General features: G+C 40.3%; 2 protein-coding genes across 14 annotated transcripts in view; one reads left to right on the top strand and one right to left on the bottom strand.

Moving 5' to 3' along the window:
* The window catches only part of CEP72 (centrosomal protein 72), a 79,341-nt gene extending 54,220 nt beyond the window's left edge, over positions 1 to 25,121 (top strand). For 4 of the 9 annotated variants that reach the window (XM_037889875.2, XM_043540368.1, XM_043540366.1 and 1 more), the window contains one exon: positions 3,430 to 4,531. The gene's annotated coding sequence lies outside the window, so the exon portion shown is untranslated. Of the gene's footprint in view, positions 1 to 3,429; positions 4,532 to 11,104; positions 12,237 to 23,977 lie in introns of those variants that run through there. The other 5 variants (XM_037889874.1, XM_043540367.1, XM_043540363.1 and 2 more) reach the window with 3 other exon arrangements.
* The window catches only part of LOC102942667 (tubulin polymerization promoting protein), a 117,971-nt gene continuing 93,522 nt past the window's right edge, over positions 1,952 to 26,400 (bottom strand). For 4 of the 5 annotated variants that reach the window (XM_043540375.1, XM_037889882.2, XM_037889881.2 and 1 more), the window contains one exon: positions 11,368 to 13,523. In XM_043540375.1, the coding sequence (XP_043396310.1) occupies positions 13,253 to 13,523 (271 nt within the window). In that variant the 3' untranslated portion in view covers positions 11,368 to 13,252. Of the gene's footprint in view, positions 13,524 to 26,400 lie in introns of all 5 variants that reach the window. The other variant, XM_037889880.2, reaches the window with a different exon arrangement.

Below are 26,400 nucleotides of genomic sequence, written 5' to 3'. Positions count from 1 at the left end.
GTCTAAGTCCTACTCCAATGCAAATCTTTTGGCAGGGGTACACCAAGTGTGGGGGATCCTCTTCAGTCTTAGATCCAGCACAGCTAGCACCTCTGTCTTCCTACCAACAACCCCGGTACAGTAGGGGCATGGTGGGGCAGGCAGAGGGACCAGAACATAATGCACTCTGAAAATGAATTGGCATATGGACCCTAGAGCACTGGAGCTACCAGGTGTGGTTTGGCTTAGCCCCCAGCTTGCTCTAAGATGTACTTGGGGCTGGAGTCAGGGGGATAATCATAGAGCCATAACCAGCTCTCTGACAGACCCCCCTCTCTGATGCAGCTCACAGAAGCTAGAGCACAGAGAATCTGGCCAAGATAATTTTACATATTTTAATTAAATACTATGTTGCATAGACAGCATACATATACTGTGTGTACAAAGATATATACATGGAATTACACAAATACCCATTTCAGGAGGCTGCGTTTATGTCACTGAAAATCCCAGGCTCATTGTGTCAGTCAAAAAAGCCCAAAGGAAATAGGTGCAGGTCATTCTCTTGAAATTCTGTGGGATTTGGACACTCCGCTCAATTGGACTCCTTTGAAAACCCTAACCTTAATTTCTAGGTTCCCAGTAAACTAGAATAGTGGACTGTAAAACGCCCTTTCTTTAAAGGTTTTTGAGTTAAAAAACTGACCTTTCTATTAAAAAAAGTAAAAAAAAACAAACAAACAAAAAGCTCCAAAAAGTCATGTTTTATTTGACTGCTGCTATTTGGGTGACCTACCACACATGCTTAGGGATCACAACTTCACAAATAACAGAGTTCTTTGAGGCAGTCGTGTTGGGTACAGTCGGAGGCCTCTATGGAGAAATGAAGGTCATCGGAGGCTTTCAGTTCTATTTCTCAGATTTTAGCCAAAGACATTTCCATAGGTGTGTTTAGTGAGTGCAAAAATGACATTCATTCCAATAGTATGTATGGGACAATTCAGTGGTATGTTACTATAACATGTTCAATCCATAGTTTGATAGTAGTATTGTGATAAAGTAGGAAAGTACCATGTACAGCTTCCAACATAGTACTTCTACAGCTCTTTAACAGCACAACGTTAGTGTGATATTATCTGCTAATTGTTAATACTATTTTAGTGTATGTTCTGATGAAATAGCTTCATTCTATTACTTTTTATCATACAACTGCGAGGCATTAAGGAATATTTATACTTATGGATAAAGGGTCTGTGATTAAGTTAAAAACCTTATTGAGCACAGTCTTCTTTTTTTGTTTAAAATAATAAAACGAAATGTTGCAAGGTTCAAAAGTCATTGAGGATGAGCAGATGCACCATTGATAGTTACATCTACCCAATCATCCAACAGGCAGGACAGTTACTTTCTCCAAAGGCCATTTGCTCCACCAGGAAAGGAATGCATTTGCTTTTTCAGAAGGGATTATATTTATTGACGGCTCTTCCTGGGAGTAAAGCATTTATTGTCACAATACTTTCTGTCAACAGTAGAGTAGCAGCCTAGGAGCTTGAGATCAGAGCCCAGTTGTAACTATCCAAACTTCTGTTCACAATGAACTTGTATTCACTTTTATATTTTCAAAACTCGAGAATGCTCATTATATAGCCCTAGTGTCATAATATTGCTTAGCTCTTACACTAAGCATCACTTTTCATATTCACAGCACTTTGCAATCATTAACTTATCTTCACATCGCCACGAGTAAGATAAATAGATAGGAATAATGATCCCCCTTTTGACAGATGGGGTTAACTAAGGCTGAATGGAAATGTGTCTTTCAAAGCTAGAAGTGGGGGTGTCAGTCAGTGAAGTGTTTTTAACGGTAGTTTATACATTTATTGCAGTTACCTTAACAGCTAAATTACAAAATGACTTGTAACAGACAGTTTAACTAATGGTTAGTGTCATTTACTTTATGAAAACAAGAGGCTAACATGTATTAACAGATTTATTGATCACTTAACTGCCTTAAGATACAATTTTTTTACAATCAGCAGCAGTAGCATACATTATGAAAAGCTATACTCCTAAGAAACAATGGCGTACACAATATGAAGTTTACTAAAAGTTTTCAAAACAAGCTTTTACAGTGCTAAACAGACTACTGCCATACTTGAACTTTTCCTCTAAACATCAGGAATAATGTTGTTTACTTGACAAAGTAGCTTGTCCATGGTTAACGTGGTTTTAGAAATCAGCCAGACAACTTTAAAAGGTTTAAACATCCACAACATTGTCATTACTTTAACATTCACACTGATAAAGTGATATATTTAATACTTTATAGCATTATTAAACAGTGTAAAAATATATTGCATATATATATATTTGTTTCCTTTTTCCTGAAAAAAACCTAGTACAAACTAGTAGTATACGATTCCCTTTCAAGTGTCTGTCTTTATTTTTTTTTGTTAGACTGAATAGTAGTTGAAATGAAACTAAGATCTGGGAACAGAGAATTACTGATGTGCTCCCCCATAACCTCTGTCATAGCTACTAACCCCTTGGCTCACTGGTGGGTCCATCTTTCCTGCCATTAAAGCCAGCAGATGAAATCCTGTCCCCATTGAAGTCAATGGGGCTTTTGCCATTGACTTCAATGGGGCCAGCATTCCAGCCGGTGTGTTCTGCAATGAAAGTTCCCTTCATCAAGAGGTGAAATACTGCAGTATGTTTAGCCACTACAGTAAACATTAAGAGATGCTACACTCAAATTGTTCATTTGCAATAATGAAAAAAAATCAGTGATAAATTAGTCAGAAAAAAGTAAACTTGTAACGTTAAATGATCTTAGGTTTTTACAATGTTGAAAATTTCACAGTGGACACAGTATGCTAGTACAGATGAATGTTAATGTTTGCAATACTAAACATTGACTATAAGGTAATCATAAGCACACAGCAGCTTCCTGGTTTTCTGGGCCAAGATGAAAGACATAAAAAGGAACAAGAAATGATCAGATTAATTTTAGGTATTTATCAGGCTTTACAGGGCTCCAAGGAAGATGAGAATAAGACCTATCTCCATGTTGCAAACAACTATCTGACACAGATTGCGGCTACTACTCTAGCCAAAGCAATTCTCCTTCCACACCAGTGGGCAGATCCTGACAGTAAGCACATTCAGACATATGTAGATCTGAGACAATATAAGCCAAATCAGATGTGTATATTGGAACAGGATGAGACAGATAAAAGATGTAATTAAAGAGCAAAGGATAATATGCATAAATAAATGGCCATGGCTGAAAATGAATGATAAAAAACACCCAGAAACTGAATTCAAAAAATATTCCTGTGTATAAATATATATTTTTCCGATGATGTTTAAATTTATGACATGATTAAATCTGGGTAAGGATAAACCTCAACCTATATACCCATCATCGACCATTTCTTTAATCTGCAGCATTTCGCGCCAAACAAACCACTTTATACTATTGGCAGTATGGGGGAAAACCTCCTGGTGGAGTTGTCTGCTGAGGCGAATATATTCTGAAGCCAGCACAGAGAAAAACACTCTCATGTTACACACTATCATTTGTTGTTGTCTTTGACTTTGTAACTTCATGTAATTCATTGCTTAGTGAATGTACTTTGTCAACAGCTTTAGGCTCTTCTGTGTGTGTCCAGGCTTTTACACAAGGCCTTTATAAAAGATGTTTATATAGTTAGTAAGAATAATTTACCACAGAAAAATAAAAAGCTGTATTTGATGACTCCATTAACACCAACAGTCTTTAACCGAGCCCATGCTGAACTATTTCATATGTTTAAAATAGCACTTGAGCAAGTACCAACACAAATTCATCTACTGTAAACTGGAACCTGAAATAATGCACCATCATCTGGGAGTAGATCACCCTTCTGTCTTGCCTCGTTTTTTTAAACCATCCGTAGAATAACTCCTGGTTAAAATGGAGAGTTATGTGAGGCATGTGAGTATATTTTTCAAGGCTGTATTTTTAGTTAATTTGAATATAACTTTATTCATGTGGCACTAAAAATCAAAAGTAATTGAATCTTGAGCATGCATTATTAAGAACACTGGCTGAAATAACCACTAAGTGACGGGTCTCTTTAAAACATATATTCAGAAAAAAATTAACAGTACAATGAAAACGGCTTCCTTCAAGTGCCATGTACTTTTCAGTTATTCAGGAAGTTAACAGATGCTTATACATATATTTCAAAAATTAACTCATCACCTGATGAGTGATTGACTTCAGTGGAGAGTGCTGGATGATCAGCACTTTTCAAAATCAGGCCAGTTATTTGGATACTTAAATAGGAATTTAGGAGCTTAACTTTAGACACCAACTTTGGATAATCTTGGCATTTGTTTGTATACTGTTTACGCTTGCCCAAATAGATCTGTATGCATAAGAAAAGATGGTACAGTATAATATCCATTTCAGAGTGGCATTAGAACACTTCAATACCACCATGCATGTGTCAATATCCAGCAAATGCACTCACGCCTATTTTCCTTATTTTTAATCAATTGCCTTGTGTTACAGCAAAAATCCACTTCCCCCACATAAGCAGGAAAGGGGAAGGTAGTTTGAATGAAATAAGAGCTAATCCAAGCCCCAAATTAATTCTAATCCTTTTTTTCCAAGGTTAACAAAAACTAAAATTAGACTTGTCTTTTTACCTTGTTTTGAAATCCACCTCTCTGGCTTCAGCGCAATATAGATGAGGAAATATTGGAAAACTATGAAAAAATAGCTGTCCATGCAGTATCCCCACGGCTCCTGATCTCATGATCAGTTCTTGGGCAATGGAGGTTCTGTCTGCAGCGCATCCAAACCTTCGGAGGCTACCCCATCACTAGTTTGAAAGGCAACGTTTCAAGAGCTTCCTTCTTATATTCCCATTGCTTTGGGGATCTAGCAGGTGATTGTGATGGTAGTAGAGTGTCTCTTGCTGCCTTTATGGATAAAAATATGAAAACAGCCTAGGCCCTATTTTCAAATATTTGGGTGCTCCAATGGTCATGTGGGCACCAAGTGCCAATGTGGGATTTATTTAGGTGTCCAACTGAGGCACACAGTTTGATTACGTGGCTTGTAGCATTTATTAGGAGTTTAATGCGCATTTGAGCCCTCTGCACTGTTGTTTCATATTTTGAATATTACTTTTTGGGCTTGTGTAATCATTATGGGCCAACACCTTAGGCCCAGTTCCACGGGAATAAAAGGACACATTTTTAGTCCTTTCCCCCCCAGAAATACATGGGCTCTGCACTGACCTGATTGTTGCTGAGGATGGCTGGCCTGGTGTAGTGGTCTGTACAGTAACTACATACCCGCCTAACGAAAAAGGGCTGCAAAAGTGCATGAGGCCAAAGAGCTCAGGGTATGAATTGGGACTCCCTGCCATGGATAATTGTAAAATGTTGCCTGGCGGGCATGTGAGGGCATCCATTCTGGTGACCTATTGTCCTCGCCCTGACTGATAGCTGTTTCCTTTCCTGGTGGAACATCAGGGAGGCGTGCTCCTGTGGTGTTACCCCCCTCTACTCTGCAGTTGCCCTGCAACGTAGTCCAGCGAGAGACAGAGTTGTGGACGCTGCCCTCCAGAACCAGGAACGGGTTAGACATCTGTGCAGGAGCTATAGAGCTGCCCTGACAGGGATTTCTGTCCTCCATTGTATAGAGAGGGCTTTGCAGCATCAGAGCCACACAGCTCTGGTCCGGTTTTGTGGAAGGGCCAGGATTTGGCCCTGGTAGCTTTAAGTTTTGGATCAGCACACATATGACACAAATACTAGTTACATCTACAGCGTCGGTACACACACATACACACCTGCTAACAAACATGTACAAATCTTGGGTATTATATTACTCACTACTGAGCAATTGGCAGGGTACGTAAAGTACTTCTAGTTTGCTGTACAAAAAGGTGTGGTTACTTTGGCACACACTCAAGGCTAATAGTTTGGAGGGCATGTGCTAATGCATGCAACACATTACATTTTCTCCTTTTTATGAGATCAAAATGGTTTGTTTCTTGGCCAATGGAGGGCAGAGAACACCTCTTCATGATTACAAACAGGACACAAATAGATGCCCCAACAAGTACATCCATACATCACTGTAAGGCAGGGTTATGCTTTAAATATCAAGCAATATGGCATTGCACACCGAGGCACAAAGAATCAAACTTTAGTTTGTAATAGTTAATAGCCTAAAAGAAATAAAAATTGGTTTTCAAATTAGTTTTAAGATGTTTGGGGAAGGGTCAAATATATGGGGGTACACCCAGCACCGCGAACCAAGTCAGTAAAAATTACTGGTAGATCTGAAGCATGAAATGAAATGTCAGGTGCTGTAAATTAAAAAAAAACGAATAGAGTGAGCGGAGGAAAAAAACCAAGCATGGTTCAAAATATTTATTGAGGGTTTAGGCCTCCTATAACCCCAGCACGTTTTCTTGTCGACATAGATCAATAACATGTGCCGGTGCCATGCTTTAGCCAAAAATATCTTCAGATGGGAATCCCTAAACTGCTGAAAACTATGAACTTTGAAGAGGCTTTTGAGTTTGAAGATACCAAACAGAAAACCAACAATAAATCTCTTACTGAAACCACACAGTTACTAGGAAATTTTGGTGAACTGCAAATATTAAATCTGGTGGCTTTATCCTGGCCAGTCTCCCCCGCGTAAAATATTTACTTAATCTGGACTCATAAAAATATTTTATTAGAATTCATCATTAATTGCTCATGCAGAAGAGCTGTTAAAGCAAAATTGCCTTTTTAAATGCATGCGTTATTTTAAGGCTGTTGTTAGAGCTTCCGTGGCCATAAATAAAAGGACAAAAACGTCCATTACTGAATGCTCTATATAAATGTGATTACTGGGGAAAAATCCTAAAGCGTGAGAGAACTACACTGACTAAACATTAAAGCACATCATATACTCAAAATAATTTATTAAACTAGCACTAAAGCAAGAATCAAATCTGATTTTTGTGTCACTTCACTTTTTAAAAATCCATTTGTTTCCCCCCAGTCAGCACTTTAATTTCTTGGGCCCTGATCCTGCAAAGACTCATAATGCATGTGCTTAACTTTGCACTCAGGGCGTAAAGTTAAGCACATGTGTAAGGCTCTGCAGGACTGGGCCCTGCCTTGGTGTTAATGGAATCATAAGCATATTATGACTTCTGTATTTGGGGGTGGGGAGGGGCAGCTCCAGTCAGGCCAACAGTGCCTGCCCCAGGCTTGCAGTTTCGGGGGGAGGGAGGGAGGATAATGTCCCCTGGTCCCCCCAGACTACACCTACGAATGGAATTTATTTTTAAATTAATTGTGTTTGATTTGTTTTTAAAATATAGATTTTGATATCTGCAATACCACATTTGAAGTATCTTGTCATGTTTCAATACTATGAGCTTCAAAGGATGCAAAATCAAATTATAAATGAAAACAAAAGATGAGGACTGCAAGATTTGTACAGTGACTTTTGTGTGTGTGTGTGTGTGTGAATTGAGAAGCATTGGGTGTTTCAAATCAAACTGACAAGAATGCAGTCAGATGGAACAGACTTAGATGCATGGAAAAAGATCACAAGCAGAAAACCTGCAATGTACACAAATCCTGACTAGGGACCATGCCATTTACCCAGCCTAGAGTAATGGTGTACAATAGAAGCACACCTACTACTACACCGCTTATTGGGGTGCAGCCTGCTGCCTCCTACACATATGGCTGTTATCATCCGCACTCCCTGCTCTCCAAGTGCAGGGGCTGCCACTGTGCCTAGCCCTCATGCAGGCTACACAAGGGGCAGGCTCTTTGCATCCTTCCCACCCTGTAAGGGCTAGGCAGACACTGAATCTCAGAAAGTAAGTGTCACTCTTTTGTTGTGTTCTCACCTCCAGTTAGCAGCAGAGAAAAGACTCATCACAAAAGATTTTCTTTCCTACTATCTTCCCTCTTCACCCTCATTTCAAAGTAACTTTTCTTCACCTGTTCTATTTGGCTTTTAAAAATTGACAATTGAAAAAATATTAAAATAAATATCCATTTAACATTTTAATAGGAAATATATAAATGCTTCTGTCAGCCGATAATGTTGCTGTTGGTGTTATTTTCTTAAGGCTTGATCCAAAGCCCACTGAAGTCAATAGGAGACTTTCCATTGACTTCAGTGCTCTTTGGATAAGGCCCTTATAGAGCATGTTTCTTTTGGTAGGAACTTCTGGTAGGCTTGGAAGGATTCAAGTTTTATCTTTAAATGTTGGTAAACATCCATTTTACTGCACACAAACAAACCAACAGAAAATATTGCCATAGATAATCATCAACATTTATCAATAGGCAACGTAAGAAAAATGCTGCTTGAGAACTTACTAGAATTTGATTTAAGGATATTTACTTTGCGTATTATGACATATGATGTTTACAATTTGTGTTTTAATGGTTGCAAAGCTAACTTTTTTGACCTGCAACATCAACTGTCATTAAATAATGGTCTGACCACCCCCAACTGGGAAAATTTAAAATCAATAAAAATTTGGGGGGGGGGGGGGATGCTTTAAAATAAATATTGATATCTGATGAAATTAGAAAAAAATAAAAATCAAATTCTGCCAAGCCTATTTGTAAGCCAGAAGTAGTGTGCAGTAACTATAGTAATAGTGTTGTTGGTGCTATCAAGCTTGTCTATGCAACAAGGAGTAGTTCAATAGTTCTGTTCCTTTTCAGCATGTAACTATGACCTGCACCCACTAGCCTTAGGGTCAGGACCTACACACACTCCAAACATGGAACTCCTGCACACAGTCAGACCCTTAGGTTGTAAGGCTTCTCAAACACCCAGAGCCACAACTTTAAATCTCTTCACTGCTGTGCCCTGCCACATTTGGGTAGCAGTAGAGCACAGCAGCGCTCTTTGAAGCCTTGACACTCTGTGGGATCAGCAGCGTTTCAAAGATGCAATAGCTCCTACACCTCACCCTGCAGGAGGTGGGTACAGCCTGTCACACTAGTTGAGGCAACTTCCTAGTGATGAACAGTGAAGTCAACAGCAGTTGATGGGGCTTAGCAACTTGCAGGACTTGGCCTTCAATTTAGGCTTGATGCAGATCCCATTGACTTCAGGTCAGGCTCTCAACAGCCATGTGAACTAGGGCTGTCAAGTGATTAAAAAAAAATTATTGCGATTAATCGTGCTTTTAATAATAGAATACCATTTCTTTAAATATTTATGGATGTTTTCTAGATTTTCAAATATATTGATTTCAATTACAAACACAGAATACTGAGTGTACAGTGCTCACGTTATATTTATTTTTGATTACAAATATTTGCATTGTAAAAACCAAGAGAAATAGTATTTTTTTAATTTACCTCATACAAGTACTGTAGTGCAATCTCTTTATCATGAAAGTTGAACTTACAAATGTAGAATTATGTACAAAAAATAACTGCACTCAAAAATAAAACAATGTAAAACTTTAGAGCCTACAAGTCCACTCAGTCCTACGTCAGCCAATCACTCAGACAAACAAATTTGTTTACATTTGCAGGAGATGCTGCTGCCTGCTTCTTGTTTTCAATGTCACCTGAAAGTGAGAACAGGTGTTCGGATGGCACTGTTGTAGCAAGATATTTGCGTGCCAGATGCGCTAACGATTTATATGTCCCTTCATGCTTCCACCACCATTCCAGAGGACATGCGTCAATGACGATGACGGGTTCTGCTTGATACTGATCCAAAGCGGTGCAGACCGATGCATGTTCATTTTCATCATCTGAGTCAGATGCCACCAGCAGAAGGTTGATTTTCTTTTTTGATGGTTCGGGTTCTGTAGTTTCCACATCTGAATGTTGCTCTTTTAAGACTTCTGAAAGCATGCTCCACACCTTGTCCCTCTCAGATTTTGGATGGCATTTCAGATTCTTAAACCTTGAGTCTAGTCCTGTAGCTATTTTTAGATAACTCACATTGGTACCTTCTTTGCGTTTTGTCAAATCTGCTGTGAAAGTGTTCTTAAAATGAGTATGTGCTGGGTCATCATCCGAGACAGCTATAATGTGAAAGATATGGCAGAATGCGGGTAAAACAGAGCAGGAGACGTACCATTCTCCCCCAAGGAGTTCAGTCACAAATTTAATTAATGCATTATTTTTTTAATGAACGTCATCAGCATGGAAGCATGTCCTCTAGAATGGTGGCCAAAGATGAAGGGGCATCCGAATGTTTAGCATATCTGGCACGTAAATACCTTGCAACGCTGGCTACAAAAGTGACATGCGAATGCCTATTCTCACTTTCAGGTGACACTGTAAACAAGAAGCGAGCAGCAGTATCTCCCGTAAATGTAAACAAACTTGTTTGTCTGAGCGATTGGCTGAAGTAGGACTGAGTGGATGTGTTGGCTCTAACGTTTTACATTGTTTTGTTTTGAGTGCAGTTATGTAACCAAAAAAAAAAAAACTACATTTGTGAGTTACACTTTCACGATTAAAGAGATTGCACTACAGCGCTTGTATGAAGTGAATTGAAAAATACTATTTATTTTATAATTTTTACAGTGCAAATGTTTGTAATCAAAAATAAAGTGAGCAATGTACATTTTGTATTCCATGTTGTAATAGAAATCAATATATTTGAAAATGTAGAAAAACATCCAAAAATATTTAATAAATTTCAGTTCGTATTCTATTGTTCAACAGTGTGATTAATCGCAATTAATTTTTTTATCCACAATAATTTTGGGGGGTTAGTCGCATGAGTTAACTGAAATGAATTGACAGCACTAATGTGAACTTTGCAATATTCAGCTTTGATAGTGTTTTACAAATAATTCAAGGTTTGTTACACATCTATTGCAGTAAAATGACTGTCCTTGAGCACTATCCAGATTTGTAGCTTTATGGGACATTTCAGGAAGGAATGTGTGCTCTAGTCTACACTTTACCAGTTACTCTGTGTTCCACTGCTTTTCTGGAATTAATTGGCCATAACAAATATCTGAAAGTGGGTTTGTGCTGTTACCTCTCCTTGAAGGGGAAGGCAGGTAGCCAGTATGATGTGTAAATGGATAACTAACCTTTCCTTTTCCAGGAACTGGATGGTTCAGGAAAAGTGGATAACTCTGAAACGCTTGGAAAGGCTTCACAAACAAATACTTCCACACACTGACAGTCCTGGTGTATCTCTAAAATTGTCTCAGGTAACCAGAACCACCAAGGAGGGCTTAAAGCGGAAAACACACAAACAAGACCTTTTAGAAGCATGCACTGGGTTGTGCAGACTTCCCTCTCTCCTGAAAACCAAAAATCAAAACAAACTATAATCAAACAAACAAACAAAAAATTCCAAGCCCATGAGGGACGACTTCTTTTTATTTATTGTTATTTTGGTTTCATGTTCATGTGTTGGTTTGAAAGGTCAGTGGTGGCAAAGTTACAAAAAAGGCTTCTATAGAAAGTCAGCAGAATACAAAAGACCATCTGTTCAAAGGATGAACCTGTGTTCAGTGTCTGGACATGTGCCAAATACAGGGTATTGGCCTGCATGAAAAACTAGCATATGTTACTGCTTACTGTATATAAGTAGCTCACTAACGCTACCTGTTCGGTGTACATTAGAACCCTGACACAGATGGTGGCAGAGAGGCAACAGAGGTGATTACCCTGTACTATCTGGAGTTATAAAGTTAATGCTTGAACTTCAGTTAATAGAAAGCAAAGCAGAATTTTAAATGGTTGTAATCAAATACCCAACTAAAAGTCCTCCTTTATCATTTTATATTATACATTGTGGTGCTTATTCTGCTTTGTGGAATATCAATAACCACATGTAGAATATAGAGATCAGCTAATGAGCCCCTGCACTTTTTCTGTATGGATATTTCTCCTTACTTTTTAAGCAATATCAAATGAGTGAGATTTTTCAGTGATTTATCAATTAATACCACTTGTTATGGTGGCCACATATGGGATACTTAGTGGCCAGTTTGTTAGATCATTAAGACTGTGGTCCTGATTCTCCTCTTACAGCAGCTCTAAACCAGTGGAAATTGATTGCCTTCAAGGAATTATTCCTGACTTAAACTGAACAGTCCAAATAAGAGGAGAAAAGAGCCCCTAGCTTCAAACATAGAACACTTAACAAATAATGTAGCTAACTTTCGTAATATATCTTTAGAGGGGGTGAGACGCACCTAACTGTAAAATAAAGGACTAACAAATTACTATTTTGTGGTGATAATTTAGTTGTCCTTACTTGAACTTCTGTATTGCAGAGCTGTCCCAGACCTTCCTTAACGCAGTCACAACTTAAAAAGGAGCATGTGCCTGTGTATGTGTGTACATGTGCATGAGAATATGTGCCTAGCTCAATGAAACTCTGATCAGTGGTGTTTAGTTCACACTTAACATAAAGTTTAAAACGTATAATCCATCATCTTAATGCCCCCTTCACTTGCCCTGTGCAAACCAAAAACCAAGATTAATATTTCTATCACGACTTCCTTAGCAATATATCTAGTTCCTCTATAAATCATGTTAGTACATTAGCGCCTTTTATGTCCTGTGGTTTCAGTTAGAACCATGCTACCAATACATGCGGTAACTTGCAGGAAGTACAGTATTGGTTTTGAGAAGTCCTGGGCTTTGGGGGGGTAAAGAGACGAGGGCTAGTATCTTCCACATCTTTCTGCTGACAAATACATTGGAACCTAAATAGTCTCAGCAAGGAGGAATAAGTCTTTTCTTGTTCACCAGTGGTCTAGGAAAATCTATTTCTTTTCAGGATAGCAACCTATTACAACCATTTACTTCCCACTAGTACAATACTGAATTTTTGTCTTTGAGGGCAGAGCTGGATCCTCTTTAAGACATCTTTCAAATAAATAAGTATTCAAATCAAACTACATAAATATTGGGGTGCTCTTCGGAAAGGCTGCTATCACAGGAAAATTTACAGTGACCCTCTTTTCAACTATCTGGAGAGCGGTTTTCTTCTATACCCAAGAAAGAACTGGACATTTAGGAATGTTTGAGATCTTTTACCAGTATTGACTAAGTGTGGTAGAACAGCCCTTGCATTTGGTTTCTTGTCTAAAGCTCAACAACTTTGTATTTGATATTTTTGCCAATGTAAGCATGAGGAATGTAATGAAGTGTTGCTGTGCTTGCAAGTATCTCAGCGGATGTTGAAATCAGTTCCAGTTCCTGAAAACACTTCTCGCCAACATAGTCTTCACATTCACGATAACTGAAACATGTGGGATTCATCTACATCATTCTTACAGGTATATTCTCTCTTTTTAAACCCCCCAGGCTTACTTGCTTCCTTGTACTTTATGATCATATGTGCCTGCGTGCTTGTACCCAGGCACATAGCCTGACGCATCAACCAGGTCTTCTCGTCCTGCTTTGCCTCTTCCTTTCCCACTTGGATCAAACCTCTCTTTGTGGGAACCAGTGAATTTTGTCGTGTCTGTAAGTCGTGATACAGTTGGAGATGAAATGGTTTTCTATTGGGAGAAAGACAACACAAAAAAATACTTTTCATTGAAAAGAAAACTACTTTTAACGTTATAAATCATTAACTACTGTTGATATCGGAACTGCAGAGTAGTGATACCTTTTAACAGACCAAAAATAAATGAGAAATGTTAGTTTTGTGGCACTGGATGTAATGACTTCATTAGTTACAAACTGGAGTACAGAATGGCTTTGGACATGAATTTTCAAAAGCGGCTTCCTATTTGGGGTGGGGAGGGTGGAACATCTGGATTCATGTCCCTAGTCCAGTGAATATCCAGATAAGTGCCCTACCCATCAGGCTATGGAGTCACACTCTTTCTGGCCTAATACATAATTATTTTTTAAAAAGTGGAAAAGCTTCAGCAGAACAGATTTAGAGAGAATATCCTATCGCCCAATGGTTAGGGTAGTCTCCTGGGAGATAGGTGACCTGGGTTCAAATCCCTGCTCCACATGAGATTAGGAGAACCTCAGTCTCCCACGTCCTGGGTGAGTGCTCTGGCTACTGGGCAAAAGGCGGGGGTGGTACCACTAAAATCACATTTTTGGGCAAGAAATAGGTGACCTGGCTTTTACTCAACAGCTGGGGTGAAAGGAGAGAAAAAGGTGTTTCACAAAGCCATGCGGGATCATGAGAACTTCATTTGTGACCAGAAGCAGAGGTGAGATAGTGGCCATCTTGGACAATTTAGCTTTGTAGATTTATAGTTAAGTCAGAGGAGAAGAGAAAAAATACAAACCCCCAGTTTACACCTCTGTGGTTTTTGCATTGTGGCAGAAGACAGAGAAGGTGTGACATCTTTGGTGCAGACAGTTGATGCACCTGGCACTAAGATGATCAATGTCCAATAATACTGCTCATCTCTCTTATGCGGGTGCTGCAGAATTAGTAATTGTTTATACTGTATTTTAAAGACAAAGTGCCAGTACTATTTTTGTGTGGTCCAGTGCATGTTAGGGGAAAGAAAGTGCTTTCTTTGAGACAAAGCCACCTTCAGGACAAAAGAGAATAGTTAACATGCAATTGTTTGCTGTCTTTTATGTTTCTTTCTTGATTTACAAAATACTTCCAGTACAAAGGATTCTTGACATGAAACACATTCTGGTAAAAAAAAAAAATCTTAAAAAATAATTCACGAAAGATTTCATAATTTCAAAGTTGTTTATGTTTGCAGTTTTTGAAAGACTTAAAAAAATCAAAAATTGTTTTTATCTAAACCCACTTTTCAGCAAACCAGTGTTGATAATAATTTTGATAACATTGGGAATAAAATTGATAAAAATCACCAAAAAAACCCACCTCTTGGCTAGACTTCAGCAATGCAATATATCTTCAGCCCTTAGGAAACTTCAACCAGCACAAAATGCTGCAGTGCACAGGTGACTGACAGCATACCAGACCCGCCCTCTGCTCTCTACACTGGCTTCCCAGAGCATTTCTAATCAAGTTCAAGGTCTCAGTCCTTATCTTCACAGCGCCATAGTGTGGGCTCAGGATATCTAAAAGACTGCCGGCCGTAACTGACAGTTACTCTCCTCTGGTACAATGGAACTCTCAACAACAAGAGGAAAGCTTTTCTGTGCAGGAAACAGAACCTTCTCTAGGGGTGGTCTCAGTTCCTGGGATGAACTCTCCCAGGAACTGAAGGACCATCACGACCTCCCCACCTGCCTTCTCTACTATAAACACATAGCAACAGGTACACTTAACAATAACAACACCATATCAAACCAAGAAACTCCATCACACACGCTTCTCCCTCTGGGGAGCCGATGAGAGAACAAACACCACGACCGATGTGTAATCACACTGCTAGATGCACTACTGGAAGGCGCTCAGACACCACAGCAATAAGTGCAGTATAAAAACCTAAACAGAACAGAAAAAAATTCACAACCCCCCTACCTCTCTCCACCCCACCCCTCCAAAATACCCCAAAAGTTGTTTTCCATTTTTTTTTTAAATAAGGGAAAAAAATTAATGGAGGACAACTTTGTTTTGTTTAATAAAGAAAAATAAGGAGATTTCTCCACAAAATAGTTTTGTTAGAAGAAATGTGACCAGTCTATCTGGTCACATTAGCAGACAAGCAACTTCCATTAAATACAATACAACTCAAATACGTACCCCCTTTGTCAAGAGAGCGGAGAGAAGAAAAGCACTACTTTCACTTTGTCCTAAAAGTCAATACACTCAGGTTTTAGTACACCAAAGGCAGATACAGACTCCAATGTCAAGGCCCCTCCACCACTGAAAGCAACATGCCCCCATCACCAATTAAATAATGAAGCTGAATGTTTCCAAATTATGTTTTGCTTTAGACTAATGACATTTGATGAGGACGTGCAACATAACAACAACATAGTGGAGGTGGCCTTAAAAATTATGTAAACTTTTTGTTAGATATTGAATAAACCAATGTATACACTTCTCCCCTCCCCTCCCTGCAAACAAACCCAACACACCTGAAATGTCTGTTGAGTCACTGAAATGATGGAAGCTGCTGCAAGTGTGGTTCAGGGCTCTCTGTTCAGAATATCACCAGGTTCGAGCATCACCGGGATTCCTGGTCTGCTATTGTCCACTTTTTAAGTTTTCAGTCATTTTGACTTTATGAATTATACCTGTGCAGTATACAGCTACAGTAAGGCATGAGCTGGGCCATGCCAAGAGTCAGACCATTGCGAGATCAGAGGTAGCTCAACCAATCACCACCCTTACTTTACAGTGAGTTTGCGTGGAACAATTTCATTGATTGTATGAGGGAGACTGCACAGATGGTGGATTACTTGGTCCAACTGCCATCCGCACAAATCAACACAATTCTCCCAAAACAATACAACCCCCCCACAAATTAACACACTCACCCACGCAATGCCACAACCAGCACACACAATAATCCCAATCATCATTCATGTTTGCAGCTTTTTTATACTTATGACTTTACTAATTACACTGGGGAGACAGGATGGGCTTTCAGCTACTAGTACACAATAAGATGTTCTACAGTGCAACTTTGGGGCTTGGTTTTGATGTGGAGATAGGCCAACGTTACAGAAAACATTGGTAACAGCAGCAAGAATGAGGCTTCTGGAGCATTTATTTCTCAAATAATTTTGTTGAAAGATATTTGGGGCCTTTTTTCCCTACTATCTTGTAAAGTGGAGCTTCCAAAATGTTTTTTTCCCCTGGATTCATACAGAAATGAAAATGATGGCTGGGAAGAAGCCATCTTGCAAATATGTATATTTTATTGGTGTGTTCTGGCATGGTATTACTTTGTATGGGGCTTTATTTTGTTTGTTCTGATTTATCACAGATCACCAGTACACTGCAGTCACAGTGATAGTAGGAAATACACCCCCATCAGCACTTGCCTCAGCTGCACAGCTAGACAAAACCAAAGTGTAATAAAATGAATAAGCTCAGACAACAGGACAGCAGAGTTGGACTCTTGGCCTGATGCCCAACAGGGATCTTACTGTTGTTAATATGTACCCAAAGCATTAGTGAATCTGACATGTACTCTGTATATAGATAGTCACATGCTGGAGTGTGGGCAGCTTAGATACTCCACAGCTATTTGTATTAATGCTGACCACAACTGTCCACTGCTGCAGCTGTCCTAATTCACAGCTGACTGGTATGGGAGACATGCTAGACCTCAGGCACAGAGTTAGCTTGTTAATTTCCTTGTAGCAAATAACCCAGTTCTGCTTTCTTCCAAGCAGACCACCACACATGGTGTTTTTGAAATGGGATTGTAAGAACAAGACCGTTGTGTGGGCTATGGGTTCAGGGTGGTGTCCATATCCACCTTGCACTGCATGTAGAATGCTTGCATACATGTGTATTATTTGTAGAGCTGTTTCAGCACATACACAATACATTACCACCTACTGCAAATGCAGCACTCTCAGGACATGACATGCCCGTCAGGAGCAGCAGGAAGCCAGGGATTCTTGCTGCAGAATTCAGGACCAGTTTACTGTGGAGTACCCAGGCTCCTGTGTATAGTCAAGTCTCCCCTCCAGCCCCCACATCACTTGCTGTAAAGATTTCAGTGGGCCAAAAAACATTGATAACTGCCAAAAAATAATTTAAAATACTAATGTAATTACACAGAGCATGGAGTTTGCAACAGGTGTGAGCAAAGGGTTAGTCAAAACACATGGCCCTTTCCTCTCCATCCTCCGCCACCCACAGACACATGATTTTCAGTCTAAGGAACAGCTAAATTAGGCAATTGGTGAGCAACAGCATGTGTCCCCATCTGTTATATAGGCTGGAAGTGGAGGGGAGAACCCCCTCATCTCAGCGCCTTGGGTGCTCAGAACAACAGTTGCAGCAGCATATCAGCAAAGGGCAGGTTGTAAGACAAAATACATTTGGGGCATTTATTGGTTAGGTTTATTTATAGGTCCCTAATTCCCTCTCTGTAAGTGAGAGCCAAGAGCTTCCTGCTACAAGCACCTCCTGCCCGTTTGGACAGTGCTGACCCAAGCTTATTAAAAATATAAAGAAGCCAGAGCAGATTGTATGGTCTGTAGGATGAGCGAATGACCCCAAGTAAGCAGAAAAAAAGTTAATCAATCTGTGATGCTTGCCAAAGTTTCCTTCAATCTCCCCAGACACTGGAAGCAAGGGCTGTAAGGGTTGGAAACTTGCAAAAAGCAAAGCTTATTAGTAAGTAGTCAAAGGGGTAAACTTAGTTTTTTCCCATATGTGTTTATAGAACATTGTTGCTAAAATAGTTCTTTACCCGCACACCACAGGATGCTACCAACAATTAAGGCTGTTTGTTTTGTAAACAGAAATAATCCCCATGCAAGACACAATCTTTGCAATGTGAAGTTATTTAAGATCACTGTCCCTGTTTTAAAACACACACATTGTGTGGCACTTGCCTCATCTTCATCTCTGCCGAACTTCGGTTTTCCACAAGTTATACATTCTCATGTCATGAGATGCCCTCTACATTTTAGGTGACTTCCTTAAACTTCAGCAGATCAGTCTGCAGGACAGAATTCAGTTCTGATGGGTTGTAAGGGCACATCCCAAATTAAAGAGTTGGATGAAAAATGATATTCTCCAACTTTTTCTCTTCCTTCTACTCCCAACTCTGTCCCCCGCACCCACCTCCTACCCCCGCCCCCCAAAACAGTAGTGATAAGTAGAGATTTAGCAGACTTGTCCATATAACCCAATTCAAGCCCTGTGATTGCTGAAGTTCGGATGGAACACACACACCCAAAGTCAATTTCTGAGCAGATGTACAATTTATTTAATCCCATTGGTTTCAATGGGACTGCAGAAAGTGTACATCAGTGCAGAATTTCTCCAATGTCAATGTTACAATGCACAAACAATATTGCTACATTTGTTTTCAGAAGTTGCCAGTCATTTATCTGGGAACTTTCTTCATGTTGTGAGTTATTTCCCCAGGTATCTACACAATTTTCTACTGTTACCTCATAGAACCCCAGTGCTAGGTCTAATGCACATCAACAGAAAGGTCCATACTTCATCAGGGTCAAACCCGTTTTCAGTGCCATAGCAATACTCTCTCTAAAGTGTGGTAGATAGCAATAGATGTAATAAAACAGCCCCATCCTACAATTTAGCAACTCTTCCTCGTTTCTCTAATCATCTTGTTCAGCATTTTTCAAAGTTCGGGTCATGACCCAGTGCTGGGTCGCAGCATGTCAAGCGCTGGGTCACTCTGGTCGGCGCCGCTGACCGGGACATTCAGAGTCCCCTCGGCGGTGCTGCCCAGCTAAGGCAGGCTAGTGCCTACCTGTTCCAGCACTGCGCTGCGCCCAAAAGCAGCCAGCAGTGGGGCCACGGGGCTCTGCGTGCTGCCCCCGACCCAAGCACCGGCTGCGAACTCCCATTGGCTGGAAACCGGGGGGGGGCGGTGCCTGCAGGCGAGAGTCACGCTCCTCTGCCTAGGAGCCAGACCCGCTGCTGGCTGATTCCGGGGAGCAGCATGGTCCACAGTGCCAGGACAGGCAGAAAGCCTGCCTCTGAACCCCGGCTGCGCCCACTGACTGGGAGCTGCCAGAGGTAAATCTGTGCCCCAGCCCTGAGCCCCCCCCCAAACCTGGAACCCCTTCCTGCACCCCAAACCCCTCATCCCCGGCCCTACCCCAGAGCCTGCACCCCCAGCCTAGAGCCCTGACCCCCTCCTGAACCCCAACCCTCTGCCCCAGCCCTGAGCCCACCCCACACCCCAAACTCCTCATTCCCAGCTCTGTTGGGTCGCAGGCATCAACAATTTTCTTCAACTCCCCAGAAAAAAAGTTTGAAAACCACTGATCTCGTTTTCCACTAAATTCAGATCTGTGGACTTTGCTATTGGCCTTCACATCGACTTGCTAATGATTTTAAACTCTCATGTTGCAAAGTCACCAAGCAACCACACTTCCCAGTGAAGCCATTGGAAAATGAGGATGCTCATTACCTCTGAAAAATCAGGCCACAAGCCTTCAAAACAGTGTATCAATTTCACAATCTTAGAACAAAGAAAATAGTGATCCCACCCATTATGTGTATTTCCATCACAAGCTGGAGCCATCTGTTGAGAACAGTTCCAGCACCAGGGGATTCAAGAAGTATATGTAAGAAACATAAAAGTAGCATCCATGGAGACTGACAGAGTGTCTCTCCAAATTAACTGAGTAATGCGAAGGTCTTTTCGCCAGTTGTATCTGAAGGTATTGAGAAGAATCCTACCCTTGTTTGTATTATAAGCAGGTGATGACAAGCCTTCTGGTAGCACAGTTTCCCAAGAGACAAACTGTCCACCATGCTTCCAGAAGTGTGAACATCCAACAGACAGACAATTCTACCTCGGCTATTTCATATTTCTTTTGGATTTGTTCAAAAGACATTAGAGATAATAATACAATAGCATCAGTTTCCATTTCTTTGTCTTCCAGGTTTTCTGGGTCCAGATACGTTCATAGATTGTGAAATTTGTACATGCTCAGATAGATGAACACTCAGACGATACTACTCCTACTACACTTACTAGTTTTCTAAATGCTTTGTTTACATTAACAGAACACTAAAGAAATGGTGAAGTTCAGTGTAGACCATGTCTTTGAAAACATAGGCAGATAGCCTAGGCAGATTTAGTTCCTTCCACAATCTAATTTGCTCTCACTCTGTAGTGATTAATGAATGGGTTTCTCATCCTTATCAAAAGATCAACCCAGAGAATTTCAGACTCGCTGCTGTACAGATTTAGGAAATGCAAGATGCTCCTTTGGCCAAACTCATTTACTTCTAATGAATTCTTGGTTAATATAAGAATAAAATACTTTTCTACATCCATGAAACAAATGGCAGTGGAATGTGAGATTGGGAGGATGTGGACAAAACTATCATGGTAAGATGTACATTTCAAGCAGGTCTGTTTTCCTACAAAGACAAGGACTTTCATCTTTCCAGGTCTCTTCTGTCAGAGATTAGTGGAGATACCACAGAGCATGATTTGGTTAAGGTCAACTGTTCTTTTATATCCAGGTATTTAAAAGAATTAAGCAGTCCAACAGAAATACTGGTCTTCAATAACTTTTTAGGCTTCTGACTTAACTACACTTATACTAAGCCTGGACTAAAAAACAATATCCAAAGTACCCGTAACGCAGGGGGCCTGAATGGGAAGATTTTTGTCAAAGCAAGCATGTGGTTGTTTACACAGAGACTTATTTTAGCCCCCAGAAAACCAAACTGCGTCCCTCATATTGCTTCTTCATCCCTGCTATTCTGATGCAAGCAAGGAAGAGAGGAAATCTTGCCTTCAAATGAAAGGGATTGTGGCAGGGCAGGGGTAAAACCCCCTTTAAAGCAATGCCAAAATGCTGGCTGCAGACAGCTCTCTGGTCAAAAAGCCAGGTAGAGAGATATAGGTATGCAGCAGGGAGCCCAGCTGTAAGCCCTAATGAGGGCTAGCTCAGAGCAACAAGCTGGGCCGAGTGGGAACAGCTGGGCTAAAGACTGGGAGGGCTATAAAAGCCCTGGGAAAACCTCAGTGAGGGGTTGATGGCCTGGGAGGAGACAGGAGGGCTGTTTCTCTGTCTCCTTACCTACTGGAAGGAACCTCAAGAGCCAGAAGACCCTGCGAGGGGTCTGTGGTGTGATTGTTGTTGGGGGAATTGGGACTGCACAAGAACACTGTAAATAAAGACACAAAGGTGAAACCACTGAAGAAGGTGGTGGGACTCTTTATTATACCAGCCTAAACACAGAGTTCAGGCACAAAAGTGGGAGTGCCGGCATAGACCCTGTGACAGGGATCCAGTGGACACTAGTTTGTTACAAGTAAACCTGTACGATATTTATACAGGTTCTTCAGCTGGCTTATGAGACGTTTCAAATTTCAACAGAACTCCCTATATGCGCTGTTGTGTATGCAACTTGCTCTATCAAAGTGTTGTCTCTTCAGCCATGGACAAAACTAAGTATGAGGGCTGGACTGGCAATTGGTCCATGGATAAACCATAGGTGGGAGTAGATGTACTCTTCTTAGTAGCACATCTGCACTATACAGTATGGAGCAAAGAAACAGCTGCCCCTGTATGGACTCTTCTTCTGTATGAGTTCTTTTAAATTCACATTAGTAAATGGCATGCATGTTTGAGATGATGGCAAATTTATTTAGCTCTGATTTTGCCATGTGGGCTATAACTTTATCCACTCTACTCCTTTATTTGTTCTCAGTAGACTCTTTTGAAATACAGAAGGTATGATCTCTGGCCCAAAGAGTTTACAATCTAGGAAACATTTTATAGTCTAAAATATTACGATGCAATCTGAACCATTGGTTTCAGAGTAGCAGCCGTGTTAGTCTGTATCTGCAAAAAGAAAAGGAGCACTTGTGGCACCTTAGAGACTAACAAATTTATTTGAGCATAAGCTTTTGTGAGCTACAGTTCACTTCATACATGCATCCAATGAAGTGAGCTGTAGCTCACGAAAGCTTATGCTCAAATAAATTTGATAGTCTCTAAGGTGCAACAAGTGCTCCTTTTCTTTTTAATCTGAACCATGTATCTCTTTGTCTGGGAGTAAACTGATTTTATATCCCACATGGGCCAGGGGTATCAGTTCAAACAGGACTTCAGCCTGATAACTTGAATTTTAGACAGTGCTTTACAATTACTGGTGAGGGGATTACAGGTCTGTAGTTCACACCTTCCCAGTACATTCATCATCACGTTCCTAAAAGTGGACAGGAAACCCCTCTTCTGAAAAAGGGTTAAGTTGTCCAGCAGCCTGAAAAGGATGATACTTGGGTGTTATAGTGACAGAACTTGGAAGAGAAGCCAACCCTTAGACCAAAGCATCTAAATTTCCCTTTTCCTTCAGTGCTTCAAGGATTGCTATTCAACTGGAGCACCCAAATGACCTCCCCATCCCGCTAAGTTAAAGGAGTTTTACTTCTTGCTGTATGGCCTCTGGGTCAATGTTTGTTTCTGATGTAAATGACATCTTCTAACATTTGAAGAGAGAAATGAAGTTATGTGCTTGTCCCCGCCTGTGCCTAAAAAACAAAAAAGTAGCACGGTATTTGAATTAACTATGTGGTTACTTTAAATACAGTGCTACTTAACCCACTTAGCAAGCCACCTATCTTCTCCTTCACAATGATGGTTTTTAGCTGAAGAGCAGGCAAACATTCTGTTCTTTAATTGAGCAACCCTTCCAACTGCTTGAATTGGATGATAAATTAGCCACACTTTGGTTTTTTATTTATACGGTGCCTCCAAGTAAATTATTCTCAAGACAATAGTTCAGATACAACTGACCTTTTGTTGTCACGACACCATTTTATGATCCAGCCCCATAATGAATATTTTCAATCACAAAAAAAGCGTGTGCACGCACGTATCTATATGTCTGGTAAATACCCATTTGCACATGTAATTACCCCAACCTGGAAAAGAACAAAACTGAACAGAACTCCACTTTAAAAAAAAATGAAAGTAAGTATTGAATCCAGCATTTTCCAGCAGAGCAGAGTTAAACTTCTAGCCCTTCTACAGAGAATCCATTCTGGATTGCCAAATTAAGCTGCCTAAGGCATTTTCTGAAATATCGAGAGCTGCTTGGTGTAGAATGGGTAGATAAAGTGCTGAGAGACCCAAAAGACCCATGACAAAATCTGGGTCATCTTGATTTGTCACAGGTACTTTCTCAAAATACCTCTTTCACCACCAAAATTGGAATGGAATTAATTTATGACATTCTCTGGACTACCAAGAATTACCTCTCTTCCCCTCACTCAGTTATCGTCACTATCCCAAACATCTGAGCCATCAGTTGCAATTTCAGTTTCCATGCTTCTGCCAACATGAGGGAAAACCCCTGCACAAAAATCAGTGTTCCAACACATCTGTTTGCAATGCATAACCATTTTATAATGTTTTACAGGAATGCTGATGCAGCTTACATTCCAGGATACAGATCAACATTTCCACTCATCTTAGTATCTGGCTGCCAACTGTTGTCTTTCCAATCATATCAATCAACAGATAATTTTGTCATTTGAAAAACATTCTGAAGAAAAAAAAAATGAATCCCTTATAGCACCCTCCAATCTCAAAAGCACCCAGCACCCTCCAATCTCAAAAGCAAGGACTTGTAGATCTCACTGCTGAAGCGGAGATCTCCCTACGCAAGAATGGGCAGTCCTTTAAAATAGATGTGCCCCACCATAAAAAACCTCAGCCAAAATTCAACCCAAGAAGGTAAGCCATCAAAAGCCCTTGATCTTCCACTGAAGTCTACCAACATCTGAGTCCCACTTAATATTATTTACATCATCCAGCAACTGAAATAGTGGGATATGCCCAAAATATTATTTGGGCCCCCAAAATGGCCCCCTGAAGCCTAAAAAGACCATCAGACACACATACCAAGAAATACAGATTAATTCTGTCTTCAGCAGAACTGAATGCACAGCCCTGATACGCAAACACAAAATCAGTTAAAACATGAACAGCCAAAAGCATAAAACAAAAAAGTAACTCTTGGAAAATATTTCACTGGCCTCTCTACTAATGTCTTAAAACGTATTGCTCCTCTCTGCACGGTGGTAAATCTCAAATTAAACTAGACTGGCATGAAGAGATGGTTGGATCAAATCTTTTCTGGGTGCCATTGCAAACAACTTTGTATCTCAATTAAATGTCATTCTGGCTACTAGCTCTCAGAATAAGCTTTTCACCTAGACACCTGATGATTGAGGAAAGTATCTGGAGTTACTGGATTAGTAGACAGACTACTGTGGAAAGCTTCCTACTCAGGTTTACATGATATTACGGGTTGTTGCATCTGTTAACACCTCATGGTCACCAGGAACAACAGGCACGCTCTGACCCCTCCTTCAACCTTCAGGGGAACAGGAAAAAAACTGGGCGCCACCTCGATCAGAACCCTGCCCAAAGCAATGATGGAGAGCTCCTCACAGCATATTTTAAGAGCCACAGGATCCCATCTGAGTTTCACTTATGAGAGCATAGCTGTTAAATGTATCAATTTAGAAGTCCTGCATAAGGAATAAAAACTAATTCAAATCGGCCCTCATTTCCCCGCGTTTGATTTTTTTTCCACCCCACCCCACCCCACCCCACCCCCTTTACTCCCATGTTATCTGTGCTATAACTTGCAGGTACAAGAGGGAGCAATGCAGGGGAGAGTCATTCTGCTTCCCTACCACCGCTACTGTGTTGGCATATCTCAGTGAGAATACTAAGCACTTACACAGTGCTACACTGTACATCTGCAAACCACTCAATGCCCCTCAACTCATGCAGGAAGCAGGTCTGTGTGCATTATTAGCCATTGCTCATTTCAGTACCTACTGACTGACAACACCAAAGATTAGAAGGGGCCTGGAGTAAGCTTTATAGAATGTGTACAAATCAAAAGTAAGTAGTGAGTTAGTTAATATAGTTCACAAGGTTAAGCATGCCAGCGAGGCTGAAATGTAACATTATTTTGGCAGATGTCAAATACGATAAAGGGTGAAACACATCCCATTTAAGTCAATTGTAAAGTTACTGCTGATTTCAAACAGAAACAAGATTTGGCTCTTAATTAATCGAACCCAACCTTAGAACTGCAGCAACATTATAGTTATCACAGATTTCAAAGATCCTGTAAAAACCTGGTAAGTACTATAAGGATTATGAAGATTGCTCTCTCTGAATCTGTCTCTCTTCTCCAGAAACTCTGACTGTGTATTGGCATTTGTCCCAAAACCTCTCCTTGGAAAGACTGTTTAAAATTAAAGTTTTAATTAAAAGACCTGGGCTCAGTTTCAGTAAGATAGTTGAACACATGCCTAACTTTAAGCAAGTGAATTGTCCCATTGACTTAACTTCAGCGGGAGTACTCAGATACTTAAATTGAAGCATGTTTTTAAAACTCTTCCAGAAACTGGTCCTATGTTACTTTTTATCTTGTATGCTGTCTATTTCATTTTGCATTTCACGCAGTTTTGATAGTGAAAATAAATAAGCCCGTGTAACTGGGCCAGATGCTGCATTGTTTGGGTGACAGAAGTAGGGAAATGGGGTGGAGGGGAGGAAAGCAACCAAACTTGATATTAAAAATAAACAAATCTATCAACACTAGGCTTTGTAAAACTTGGTTTTTTTTATACAAAACCTATCTATTGGGACTAAGCTATCTAACAGTATCTCTACCAATATCAAAAACACTGAACAACATTATGGGTCTGACAGTCTTAAGTGGGGGGGGGAATAGATTTAAGAACAGACCATATAAAACTGAGAATTCTGCCCTTAACATTCCCATGTCCACATGGCTCATATCATGCACTAGGTTTA

Source organism: Chelonia mydas, chromosome 2, assembly GCF_015237465.2.
Source record: "Chelonia mydas isolate rCheMyd1 chromosome 2, rCheMyd1.pri.v2, whole genome shotgun sequence".
NCBI lineage: Eukaryota > Metazoa > Chordata > Testudines > Cheloniidae > Chelonia > Chelonia mydas.
This window is presented reverse-complemented; position numbering and strand designations above follow the sequence as displayed.